Source organism: Mercenaria mercenaria, chromosome 7, assembly GCF_021730395.1.
Source record: "Mercenaria mercenaria strain notata chromosome 7, MADL_Memer_1, whole genome shotgun sequence".
Classification (NCBI taxonomy): domain Eukaryota; kingdom Metazoa; phylum Mollusca; class Bivalvia; order Venerida; family Veneridae; genus Mercenaria; species Mercenaria mercenaria.
The window spans coordinates 1,434,858-1,449,176 of NC_069367.1; the positions used below are offsets into that span (position 1 = coordinate 1,434,858).

The 14,319-nt window shown below is 34.7% G+C and overlaps 1 protein-coding gene across 1 annotated transcript; it reads right to left on the reverse strand.

Annotated features, from left to right (window-relative positions):
- Positions 1–3,413: 3,413 nt before the first annotated feature.
- On the reverse strand, positions 3,414–4,850 carry LOC128558735 (uncharacterized). Its single transcript, XM_053548906.1, has one exon. The coding sequence runs from the start codon at positions 4,848–4,850 to the stop codon at positions 3,414–3,416; it is 1,437 nt and encodes a 478-aa protein (XP_053404881.1).
- Between the last annotated feature and the right edge of the window lie 9,469 nt (positions 4,851–14,319).

Genomic DNA, 14,319 nt, shown 5'->3' on the forward strand with positions numbered 1-14,319 from the left:
ATTTTAAACAAAATCATAATGTAAATAATTGACTTGGGTCATCCGAACTGTGAGCGCTTGCTTTCAAAGTGGCATTGCCATATTTCAGATTTTACTTGTCTTTTTTGTCTAGCTAACAGTTTTTCAGTGTATAAGACAAATGTGTTTAAAGGTATCCGATACTTATTTTTTGCCTGTGCAACCCATGGCGCAACAATTATTTTTCAAATAGCATTCATGCATAAAGCATTTTTACTGGAGATGGTGACTGGATAAATTACTTACGATATTTAGATACATTTAGGCCTATCACACGTTTGATGTCGTGGGTGTATCATAAAATCATTACATAAAAACGATTATTACACCATATCATGACGTGGAACGCTTTCATATCAGGACGTGGAATGTTTTATTAACGTTGTAATGGAAAGAATCGCGTGAAGGCCATGGCGTCCACGCTCACGTTGCGACAACAAGTTGACGTCATTTTCTTAGAAAATAATAATGCGCGTCAGTTTGATTTGTTTTTTGCATTTTCGGAGAAATGATTTTCGTATTTTTTCCTGTCTTTCGTTACACAACGATAATTTAGAAATAAATTAATCATTTGATAGGGGATATGTAATAAAAAGGTTGTAAACTTTGTATATGGATATCTGCACTCGTTCTTTCGCGGATAATATTGCGCGACTAAAGTGGCGCTATATTACCGCAGCAGAACTCTTCATATATCAACATAAAAATAAAAATACACTAGTATAATAAAAAAATCTTTGACGTCAGCGTCGTTTGTATTATCACATGTTTTTGACGTCGCAGGAGTGTAATAAAGTTTATTGTCATTTATTGTACAAGCGACGTCGGTCAAATTGTCTTGTTTGTGTAGTAAAAGAAAGTCGAATCTTTGATGTTTCGACAAGAAAGGCTAACATGTGATAAAAAGAATATTACATCTGTGACTTTCCACATTGAATTATTGAACTCGTTTAATAAAATTAATAAAATTATTATTCTGTTCAACTCGTTTGATGAATTCAATATGAAGAGACACTCGTGTAACTTTCTCTATGTATATAAGTGTCTACATGGAAAATTCCACAAGCATAGTAACAGACAGAATAGTAATTACAATATGTACAAAACAATTTACTCTACAAAAATATTTGGAATTACACAAAATAAAACTTTAACAATGTGTGAAATAGAAATGTTCAGCTATTACATCTACTAAAGCCAATATGTTCTTCATAAAATAGTGAACAGATTTGTTACTGTTTATATTAAATACATTTGCAGAATAAGACATTTAACTATTTTGAATAAAAAAAACCTTCAGGAACATTTTGACAAATTTCATCGTAATCACTAATTGTAAGGGTGTGCTTGAAAGTTACATTGTTTACAATCTGATTAAAGTACATCTCCTATTACGCTACACATAAGATCTGACAACGAGCTGTTGATAGTCTCGTTCTGAAGACCCTTTCGATAGCCAATCAAAAGCTAACTTACAACATTCTGCAAGCGTTAAAAAGCCTTGGTTTTTGATATCTACAATTTTTATGTCGAATTGTGTCAGATAGCCGGTTAGCTCAGTCGGTAGTGCACTTGCTCTGTAAGCGAGAGTTACCGGGTTTGAGCCCTGGATTGACTGCAAATTTTTCTTACTCTTTGACATTCGAACAAGTTGTCTGATTGGTTCAAATAAACATAGATGTGCGAAAATAAAAATAGCAATATTGGAAATCCAAAATATACAGAAGTCGAATGTGAATGGGTTGTTCTCAGATCTTCGTTTAGAAGATCAAGTACTTTAGTCAGATTGCATTGTTTATAAACTTGTTTTTGTTTTGTTTGTTTGTTTGTTTTGGGTTTAACGCCGTTTTTCAACACTATTTCAGTCATGTAACGACGGGCAGTTAGCCTAACCAGTGTTCCTGGATTCTGTACCAGTACAAATCTGTTCTCCGCAACTAACTGCCAACTTCCTCACATGAGTTAGAGGTGGAGGACTAATGATTTCAGTTAAAATGTCTTTTATCAAATCAAATAGTCATGGAGAACATACGCCTCGCCCGAGAAACGAACTCACGACCCCGCGATCCGTAGGCCAACGCTCTATCTACCGAGTTAAGCGGGCGGGCTTATAAAATTGTAGATGACCGGTATTTTATAACCTGAAATTTATTTACGTGCGAGTTAATTGTCCGTGTGACTCCCTTTGTCTATTGTACTATTTAATTGACCTGTCAAAAAGTGTTCCCGGCTTTCATGTTAATCTTATATAGGCACGAACAGAATATAATGAAAGCCGGTTCCATTTTTGACAGGCCAAATAAATTGAACAATACAGTTCGTTTAAATGGGTCAACCGTGTTGTTGTACTTATATAATAGACTGACCCGGTTTATAGATTGGTCAGGACTACGATATGTATTGTATTTTGCCATCGAAATATTTCTATAAAATGCTTCTTCCCCTTCCGTTTGGATCCGTCCATGTTTACAAACACGTTTGTTTATTTTATGGACTGTACTTTTTTATTGTACTATTTAATTGACCTGTCAAAAAGTGTTCCCGGCTTTCATGTTAATCTTATATAGGCCAAATAAATTGGACAATAACATGGCAATAAAATGGCTAAACAATGTTTTGACCTTGACGGGTGAGTACAATGTCGCCGTCAGAAACACTGTAGGAATCATGCTCATTTTTTTATGTTATACCATCTGCAGAATCCCCGAGAGATTGGAAAGTGACTGAACCCGCTTAAGTAAAGGTACCAATATATCCTGTTGGATTTTGAGGATGTTCACAATGAACATGCGCTAATGCTAGCATAAAATATATAAAATCTAATAACTGTATACATTGTCCATGAATGTTAACAAATGTCAATGAAATGCGCTCGAATATCTTTGCTGTTTCATCAGGCTGACCACCTTTGCTTTGACTTATATCGTAAAGCTTTTCCACTGAACGGGCATAATATAAAAAAGTGTTAAACAGCATGCAAGTGCGAGTAACTCTCTGTTAATACTTGTAAAAACTGTCCTGTAAGAGAATAGTGACAAGAACAGCAGTTTTTTTGCTAGAATAACATCAAATATCCTCTAAAATTATTACATTTGGAACATGGTATTCTTCAATAAATCTGTTTATGACTTCCACTAAGGCAGTTGTTAGGCCTAGTGTGTGGTATGCACAATCAGACTCTTTATACTTAGTTACTTTCAATGCTTCCAATGGTACTTTTAGTACTGTTTATCACACACTAACAATTAAATATAGATACATAGAAAGAAAATAATCAATTTATTCTTTTAACCTTAACACTTTTAGTAATTTGTAAAATTTGTGTTTCTGATATTACTGTTTCTTGCACTCTTCTACCACTTTTTTTCTGTTGGAGATGTTTGTGTATTTACATATCATATTACTACTTTGAAGAGTTGCAATTTTCTGCCTTCCCCAGCACTGTTAGAAATGGCAAGTCTTGTTTTGTCCTTTGAGAAACAAATACTGTAAGGCATCATCATATCTATCTTATAAGACGCTACATTTTTTCCAAGCGGAGAAATCTGTACAATTCTGTCTGTTCCTTGACTACAAACAAATATACAATCAAATGGTCCTACTGCGACACCTCTTGGCTCTCTGATTTGTTTGTCCTTGATATCGACTCTGGTGTGGGTCGTTGTGTCGTATATATAGACTGTGTGATTACTGTTATCAGTTAGAGCAACTTTGTCTGTGTTTCTTATATATGTACATGCACTGGTGCCAATAGGGTACTTTTTGTTTAGAAAGTTGGTACTGAAATCTTTCTCTTCTCCTGACAAAGATACAATACGAACAGGTCTTGTATGATCGACTGCTCCAACAACAAAATTCTTATCATCCTTCAGACATATCGACACATATTTGGTTTCTACTGTACATGTCCTGACTGAAGTTATTTCTTTCGATTTACTTACACGTAGAAAGTTTATCCTCTTTCCACCAGCACTTGTTATCGCCACTTCCTCCTCAGATACAACAACAACACTCTGTGGATGATACGATAACTGATATGATCCTACTTTCATAAGTTTCTCGTTGTATATCAAACATTCACTGTTTTGATTATCCACGGTAACAAGTCTGCCATCTGGTAGAAAATCCAGACCTGAGTAAAATGGCACTTTTTCTTCGTTTCCATTCTGCTTTAGTTCAAGCGCACCAATCTGAAACAACTGTAACGGTCTGGTTCCCGGTGCCTCAACTCGTACTGGTAGAAGTTCAGAATGAAATGCAATTTGTTTTGGTAATTTCAATTCCATATGTAAAGATACAATATCAATATCTGTCAGGGACTGCAGTCCATTAATGAATTCCTGTATCCGACATTGAGCAATATGTTTTTGTGAGGTTGTGCCACATTTAGTCATATTAATCAGTAGAGGTTTTGCCTGTTCAGATTTCTCAATGAGATCCTCAAAGTATTTTCTTTTTTTCTTTATTTCTTTCAATGTACTACTTTTCATTCCATTAGCTCTCTCTGTTACTTTTTGGGCTTCAGAATCAAATAACTTCACTAACGCATTTCTGTAATCATCTAACCTTGCAGGAATACTTTCTATATTCTTGTTAACATCTGTTTCAATGGAAGACAACCATGCGATAAGCAGGCGGGCTTCGCTTTGCAGTCGAGGTATTTCCATCCTTGGATTGTGTGTTGGTTCACACGTTTCTTCAGAAATGGAATCAACTGTATCACAGTTTTCATGTTTCTCCTTTAAACACATCTCACAGCAAAGTTTACTGTCAGTTTTGCAGATACACGAGATGCTTTTTTTATGTATATCACACAAATCATAACCCTTCATATCTATCTTCTTTGACTATTCTTTGTCGACTGTGCATCTTCTCACGAGTGTGGATACATTGGTTGCATTCATTGCACATAAACTGATAGCAGGCTTCACAATAGAACGTTGCAGTTTTTCCTACGTTGTAACAAACCTCACAGTCGGGCAATGTATCGGGAAATTTAAAATTAGTGAAATCGTCTGTGTATCCTAAAAATATACACCTATGTGCTTTAACATTTTCATTTCAACACTACTTTCAAGAAATCGAGATATAGTTTATTCGTTATGATATAAGCAAGCAAATATAAATAACTATAAGATATGAACAGGTTATTCTAAAGAATTCATAATATTGCTCATTTATCAATGACATTAAAATTCTACAATAAATATATTTGTCTCTTTAATATGTTAAGTCATTTATCATTGTTCTGTACAATTCGGAAATATATTTGGACGAGTACCCTGCTGAGAAAACCATACTGGACGAGCCGCTAGGCGAATTCAATATGGTTTTCTCAGCAGGGTACTCGTCCAGATATATCGTACTGTACAGTACAATGTTAAATAACCTTTTTATTCTATATCTATTTTATCTTACTATAATTATAGTTTAAATTAACAAGAGCTGTCCGTAAGACAGCGCGCTCGACTTTTTCTCAGTGCTTGACTCTGAATTAAAGCTTTGCCAGTAAAAAAATCCAAGTTAAAATGTACATAACTCTGTCAAAATTCAAATAAGAGTAATGTGGGTTGTTTCTCCTGGTGTAGGCTTTGAAAGTTAATAACTATTTTAAGTTTCAGGTCAAAAGCTTTAATAGTAACAGAGATATTTGACTTCATCAAAAATTTTAATAAAGAATTCTAAGTTAAAATGGGGCATAATTCTGTCAAAGTTCTAATCAGAGTTATGGGGTTTGTTTCTCCTGGTGTATACTATGATGGTAAATAAGTATTCTAAGATTCAAGTCAATAGCTTTGATAGTAACAGTAATACTTGAATTTATCAAATATTTTAACCAAAAAGAATTCAAAGTTAAAAAGAGGCATAATTCTATTAAAATTCAAATAAGAGTTATGGGAATTGTTTCTCCTGGTGTAGGCTTTGATAGTTAATAACTTATTAAGCTTCAGGTGAATAACTCTGATAGTAACAGAGATATTTGACTATCAAAAACTTTAACAAAACATTCTAAGCTAATAAAGGGCATAATTCTGTCACAATTCAGTCAGAGTTGTGGGGATTGTTTCTCCTGGTATAGACTTTGATAGTTAATAACTATTTTAAGTTTCAAGTCAATAGCTTTGATAGTAAGAGAGATAGTTGACTTTATCAAAAACTTTAACCAACGGCAACGCCGACGCCCGGGAGAATGCAATAGCTCTACTTTTTCACCGAAAGGTCGAGCTAAATCTGTTTCACTGACTATTGTATTCCTGCCTTTTCTAGTTTTTCCCAGCTTGATATGAGTTCAAATATATATTATACAGAACAATGTTAGGCCCTAAATAACCTTTTTATTCTATATTTATCACATGTTTGACGTCGCTGGATAGTAATAAAGCCATTGAATAAAAATGATAATACACTAGTGTAATAAAGCTTTGAAGTCGACGTCATTTATAGTATAGGAGACGTTGATCAAATTGACTTGTTTATATAGTAAAAGAAAGTAGAATTTTTCATGTTTCGACAGAAAAGGCTAACATGCGATAAAAAGAATATTACATTTGTGACTATCCACATTGAATTTATTAAACTCGTTGAATAAAATTGATAAAATGCTCGACAGAGCCTCGCATTTTATTATTTATTTCAACTCGTTTAATAAATTCAATATGAAAAGACACTCATGTAATATCTTCTATTTATTTTACTTCATACGTAATATACATAATTCATCGGCTGTTGTTTTTCTGCGTATCATTATTAAAAAAGTATATGGTGCAACCTCCCTGCAACAGCCATTTGGCGCTTTGGGTGATAATAATACTTGGCTGAGATATTATGCCCACAAGCAAGTTTGATGAAGATCGGATGAAAAATGTTCAACCGTTCTACTTAAAACAGCGGACAAGGCTAAATTCCCCGTTTTTCGAGTAATTCAAGGACTATAATCAAAGAGTGCCTGGTACAATTTGGCTGTTTATCAAAATTGGCCTAGATGTTATGCCCACAAACATTGTCAGGAAGTTTGGTCACATATATGATAGGAAAAATTGTGCTGAAAGCAATGAACAAATGGGTCACCAGGCTTGTTTTTGTGAATAATTGTTTTGAACTCACCCACATTGCTGAAACTGCCAGCGAGTTTTCAACATTTTCACAATTTTCTGCTTTTTTGTAAATGCCAACCAAAATAAACATCAAGACAGCACAATAAGGTTTATTCTTTTCCCAGATTTTATTATATACTTATTTGATATCATAGTCATATTTTTAATACTATATCCTTACAATAATTGGTACAAATGAAAAAAAAAAATCTTGTTTCATATTCACTTTTGTGAACATTTTTTGCTGAAAAATACCCATAGTGAAGAATATTTTTTTTAATTAAGAAACAAAACTGTTTCGTAGAATATTTCCTGTTTTTCTTGTGTATAAATAATTGTATTGTGAGCATAAAATCGGCTAAAAATGTATGGGTCGCCAGGCTAGATTTTATGTTAAGACCGCTTAAATACAACACATGTTCAGACGAAAAATGGCGCGAACCTGACCAAATTGATTACATGTATATCAGCTAGAAGTTAAAAAATGTTTTTAAAATTCTTAATTCTTTCTATAATTGAATACTAAATAATCTGAAAGGTGATAATGTTTTATCAGTAATAAGTCAATTGTCTTACATAATATGAACAACACTGTCTTTGTACTAAAATGCGATGTGAAAACACAACCACACAAAATGGCAAGTTATACTTGCCAGGCATGATACTTGCCAATACAACATAAACCAGTATCAACATTTGATTACTGATAAAACTTAACAAAAATGTTATTTCATTTAAGATTCCTCATATTTAAGATTGTCTGTCACATATTTCAACAAAAGTTGACTTCACTTCAGTTTTCCATAGAAAGTGTCGGCTGCGCAGAAAGATGCACAGAAAAAACTATTAAAGGAATTCCCTTTAAACGTTGAATAAATAAGTCTGAGGTTGCTATTCAGACAGTCAGGGCTGATGTCTACCAATTTCTTAGTTTCGCCCGGAACGGCTTCTTTTAGTCACTTTTCAAATATATCAACATCTGATGAAGTTTGTACTTATTTTTAGGTTTATTATTATTAACGGACGTTTTAATATCTAAATCAGATAGCATTGTTATCACTTGAATAGATTTTGGTTGCGGGTTTATCCCACTACCAAAGTTAAAGTGTATTTCTGACAATCATAGCATCTTTAGTAAATTCCGAATCACATCCAAAGGATGTTTATGTGCTACACAAAATAGTCCGATTCATATACAATGCGAATGAATTACTAATGAACAAGCAGTTCTTATTCAACCTGTATCCACTCACACTGAACATTTAAATTATGTAAGATCTATCAATGATAAGGTTTTCCAGCCCATGGTTACATCACAAGCTGGATCAGGCAGAGTTCATTTTAGATATGAGACACAGTAAATTTGTGTTTGTTTCTCATTCATGTGTATTCATGGGCTGGCATTTAAACAGAAAATAAATCTACCAAAAACTCGCAACCATCAGACATTTCAAGGCTTTGATTGTGTGTTGTAAACAAAAAGCTCAAATTAAATCCAGATTTCAAAACGCGTAGTCAAACTCTGTACATAGAGCTCCTACTTCATCCGGTTTACATCCGGAACATTTTCACGCGTTTCGGGCTTTATCGTATATTTAACTTGGGACTGTTGGACCGTCCAAATACAGAAAATACAGGATTTTTGTAAGGATGTGCATCCAAATTCCGTAATATATTGTACGGTCACGTGTTGCAAATGAACGTTCGCGACTGGATAGATAAAATAGGTATAGAATAAATGAATGTATTCAATGAAAAAATATTTTACCAGAATGTTTCTTCTGCAGCTCTATAACTTCCTTCTTCAAATCTGTAAAGGAAGCATTTAAAACAGTTAAAAACAAGTTAATGAAGTATTGCTATGCAATACAAAGTCCCCTACTTGAAGGCAACTAATATTCTCTACTGCAGTATAACATAATGAACTGATATCTGTCAATAATGTATAAACAATATTGTGCTACATATACAATATGTTATAACAAAACACTTGGATTAAAATGTGTATGTATAAAAAAATCTATAGTTTGGCCGATTATAAAAAAGTATAAGTGATAGCAAAAAACAACAACAAAAAAAACAACAAAAAAACAAAAACAAGAGCGCCAGAATGTCACAATATACACCCATCATAGCAAATTTCTTTACACTGTATTTGCAATTGAATTTCAATTCTGTGATTGTGTAGTAATTATTGTAATTCTTTTGTTTTTCCGAATCCACAAAAAACTTCCTTACCAGACAGAGATACCTTAAAATACACATAAAATTTGAAAGTAACATCTATGTTGTACCACAGGAAAGTGGTCTTCTAAGTCCATACAAAAATCCTTAGATAGGTAGAGATAGGTCAAAATACACCTCGAAATTGGATGTAACATGCATGTTGTACTACAGAAAAATGATCTCGATTTTTCCCTGTGACTAGTAATGAAAAAGTTACAATATAAGCTATTTATAGTAACAACAAAGGGAAGTAATTATAAAGAAGGGACCTGCGCATGACACTCTGTCTCATGATGTGTACAATTGTGCCAAGTTACATCAAAATCCCTACATGCATGAAGAAGAAATGCTCCGAACAAAGTCATTCTTGCATTCTTGAATTTGGCATTTGACCTCTAAGTATGACCTTGACCTTAGACCTAGGACCTTGTTCTTGCGCACAACAATCCGTCTCATGGTAGTGAACATTTATGCCAAGTTATATCAAAATCCCTTTATGAATTAAGAAGAAATGTTCCAGACAATGTCATTCTTGTATCTAACCTTTGGCTTCTATGTGTGACCTTGACCTTCGACCAAGGGACCAGGTTCTTGAGCATGACACTCCGTCTCATAGTGGTGAACATTTGTGCCAAGTAATATTTAAATCCTGTTTTGCATGACAAAGTTATACACGGGACAGGAAATAAAATGTCCTATTGACGTTTGATCTCCAATTGTGACCTTGCCCTTAAGATAGGGTTCTGGGCGTTGTGCCTGACACATCATCATGGGGAACATTTATGCCCAGTAATATTAGAATCCTTTGATGAATGACAGAGTTCTGGACTGGATAGGAAAAAAACCCTATTAACTTTGACCTCCAATTGTTACCTTCACCTTTGAGCAAGGGGTCCAGGTTTTGCGCACAACACGTCATCTCATCATGAGGAACATTTGTGCCAAGTAATATTAAAATGCCTTCATGGGTGGTAGGGTTATGGTCCGGACAGGATAAAAGCCCTATTGACCTCTGACCTCCAATTGTGACCTTGACCTTTGCGCCAGAGGTCCGGGATTTCCGCATGAAACGTCGTCTCACCATGAGGAACATTTGTGCCAAGTGATATTAAAATCCCTTGATGAATGACAGAGTTATAGACCGGACATCAAACAGACCCTGTTCATGCCATGTTAACATCTGACTGCCAAGTGTGACCTTGACCTTTGAGCTAGTGGTCTGAAAGTTGTGAAAGACACATCGTCGTATTATGAGGTACATTGGTGCCACATAATATTAAAATCCCTTCATGGATGGCAGAGTTATGGACCGGACAGGAAGAAAGCCCTGTTGAAATTTGACCTCCAATTGTGATCTTGAACTTTAAGATAAGGGTCCGGGGTTTGCGCATGACACGTCGTCTCATCATGGGGAACATTTGTGCCAAGTAATATTAAAATTCCTTCATGGATGACAAAGTTATGGACCGAACACGAAATTGCGGACGGACGGAAGGGCGGACGGAAAAGCGCATTCCTATAGTCCTCGGAACTGGTTTTTAACCAGTAGGGGACTAAAAGCAATCAAAGGTATATCACAAAATTGACTGAATTGACTTTCAGTACTAAAAACAAAACAAGCAAGAGCTGTCCGTAATACACACGTTCGACTTTTCTTAGTGCTCTTAATTAGAGATTTGCCAGTAAAATGGGCTTAACTCAATCAGAAACCGGTATATAAAAGTTCTGGGGATTGTTTCCATTAGTGTTTCTCAGTGCTAGAGTCTTCAAAATCTAACACTAGATCTATGCACAGAACTTGTCTACGGTATATTTTTTGACTATAAATAACTATGTTAAGTTTGGAGCTAAAAGGTATCTTGTTCTAATGTTTGCGTAAATACATCTAATTAGTATTCCATCCAGCTTTTTTTTCAAAACATACAGTGGGCAACATACCATACTATTCTTATTTATCTTCATCAAGATACCCTTTAGACCTTATAAAGTTGCATTCGCATGTCATATATCTTATTTCTTCAGAATTTTGACAATGTTAGTGAAATTACTAAAAAGGACTTTAGTACGAATACAACAAAAATTGCATTTAAATACAATGACCTACATCTTGAATGGATACTGTAGACTTACTTATTTTAGCGGTGTACTAATAACTGCGCTTTTAGCGCTATCGCACATGCGCTAATTCATGTCCGCGCATTAATTTGTCCAAGCATTTTCATGTACACTTTCATTTGATGCTGTTTTCTTCGAACTTTTGCAATTAAATAATTTTAAGAGTTTGCACTAGTTCAATGATTAAAATGTGTGACAATCTCGTTTTATTTCAACAATTATAACTAGTATACAGAATATAAAACACGCAGATTATTATAATTAAATACAAGAAGACGTAACAGTTACGTAGACAATATTATACTGGGAGCACGACAAAACATTGACAGACAAAACATCGACACGACAAAACGCCGACACGACAAAACGCCGACGCGACAAAAGCTCGACAAAAACATCGCCACAAACATCCACAAACATCGACAAAACATCGACACATATTTATTTACACTTTTGGTTCATTTTCAGGGATTAAATTACCCTGAAGTTTTTACACATATCTGAAAGGTTCGGTCTAAATCTTCAGACAGTCAAGATTAAAACTTGAACATTTACGGTTAATATTCAGTTAATGGGTGGTGGTATTAAAATGTGCAGTTGTGAAAACTGTTGTCAGGTACTGACCAAACTAACACAGCTGACACAAAATTTAATACCAGTTCGATTAAGTGCAACACTGATACCTTTTATGTGACAACAACTCAATTTTGATGACAAAGAGCTTAGTTTGGACATACTAGGACATACTAAACAAGATTCATGTCAAATATTATCATTCTATTTCACAGATAACAGTTCGTTTCTGCATTTCTGTATGTTAATTATGATCATAAAATTATTTTCGGTCAATTTATTGTAAAGATGTTCAATACTCGGATCATTTAGGGCATTTAGAGCATTTTCGACCATAAATGCGACAAAGCGCCGACACACTATGCGACATGTCGATCTTTTGTCGCATCGATCAATTGTCGCGTAGGCGTTTTGTCGTGTCGATGTTTTTTCGTGTCGATGTTTTGTCTGTCGATGTTTTGTCATAGACCCATTATACTTTATATACTGTACGTAAACATAAAGCCACATCACAGTTGCAAGTATCATTGAAAAAATACAAATATCATCAGGACACTATCTTAAAGTCATACTTGGTACATGTTCAGGTTGTATAGGCTCGACAGTCAGATTCGTATTACAAAAATTACAGCAGAGACACATTACATAAAACTTGCCAACTTTTAAGTTTATTTCCGAAAATCTTCGTGAATCTCCGTAAATCTCCGAGAGCCTCATCTCGGACAGCGCTAAAATTAGAAATTAGCGGTCTCGCGACAGCGCTAATTCACGTCCACGCATTAATTAGATATTTCACCAAAAATTGCGTTTGCGCTAAATTTTTGACGCGCTGAAAATGTACGCCTACGGTATATCTTTTTACCTGATAGCGATTCTTGTAATCGGTTCTCTGACGCTTTGACTTCTTGCACAATATCTTCCGACTGTTTCTCCAACATTCCTTCAAAATCTTGTAACAGCTCGTCTTCATTCTTTAGTTCCTTTACGTATTTAAGAGCTGTTGCCTCGTCAAGCGGTTCGCTTGTAAACTTCTGTACTAGTTTTGAGCATTCAGTCTGTACTGTCACGTCAAGGCCTAGGCACAATTTCGTTAATGCGTCTTCCAGATCGGTTTTCAAGGTGTTGTAATCAGACAGTTCAACTGAAGCTGTTGAATTATGCGCCAATGTGTTTCTTGTTTTCTTTATAATTATAATGTACTGTTTGTCAGCGAAAGAAAGATTCATCACATCTTGAAGAACAACTGTCAGCAAAGAAAGGTCAAGGTCCTCAACATCCGGGTTCCCACTCTTAGGAAATAGTACGATATACTGGGACTTTATAAGCTTCTTCTTCAGTATTGGTTCATGCGGTTTCAGAATGACATCAAGTGTAGTCCCTGTAAGTTCTCTATCAATTATACCTTTACAAACAAGCATGCCTCCTTGAACGAGGACCAGTAGAAGTCGTATGTAATATTCAGTTTGCACATTCATCTTCAGAATCTGAAATGTTTAAGCACTATCATGACGTCACTCCTTTGTACTCGCAGAACTGTGATTATAGTATTGGACTGCTTTTAATGGGAATCAGGACCGTATTTTCACGAGGAGTCCAATACCTGTTTAATATTGGACAGTTTATTTGATATTCATTTTTTTCTTGTAGTCCAATATTTAGCATTCAGTGGATTTTATACAAAAACATTGCTGAAACCCAAAGAAGGCAGTCCAATATTAAAAAAACACTGTACCGAATGAAAAAAAGAGTAATCGATGTTGAAAGGAAAAGCTTTATGTTTAGATGTCTCATCAATATCGAAGAAATCGTCAAAAAAGATTTAAATGATATTATGCAATTCTTTGCATAAGTTGTCGTAGTCTAACTCCTTAAACGACATCATCACAGAGCAACAACCTCCCTTGAAAACTATTGCTAGTTGCTTAGTTTTAAGAATTGAGCAAAAATTTTTTACCCCTTTCTGCACCAAACGAAAAACGTTTTACAACAACAATATTTTCCGTTCTAAAAGCTTTATTGTAGTCATTATCGTGTCAAAGGATCCTTGGGAGGGTCTACTTGTCGTCATCCCTTTATTGAACAAAGCGGTTATCTTTTGCTTGCATTAACTTTTTAAGTAAATTAACTACTGTCCTACCGTTAAATGAAAAAATTCAAATCGCCTATAATAATCATGACTGTTTTACGTTTTATAAACTGTTCAAGAGTATTTCAGTTATAAAAATAGTAGTAATAATTTACGAAACCCCAGTAGAAAATAACCTCCTCATACACATTCCATTGTTTTATGTTT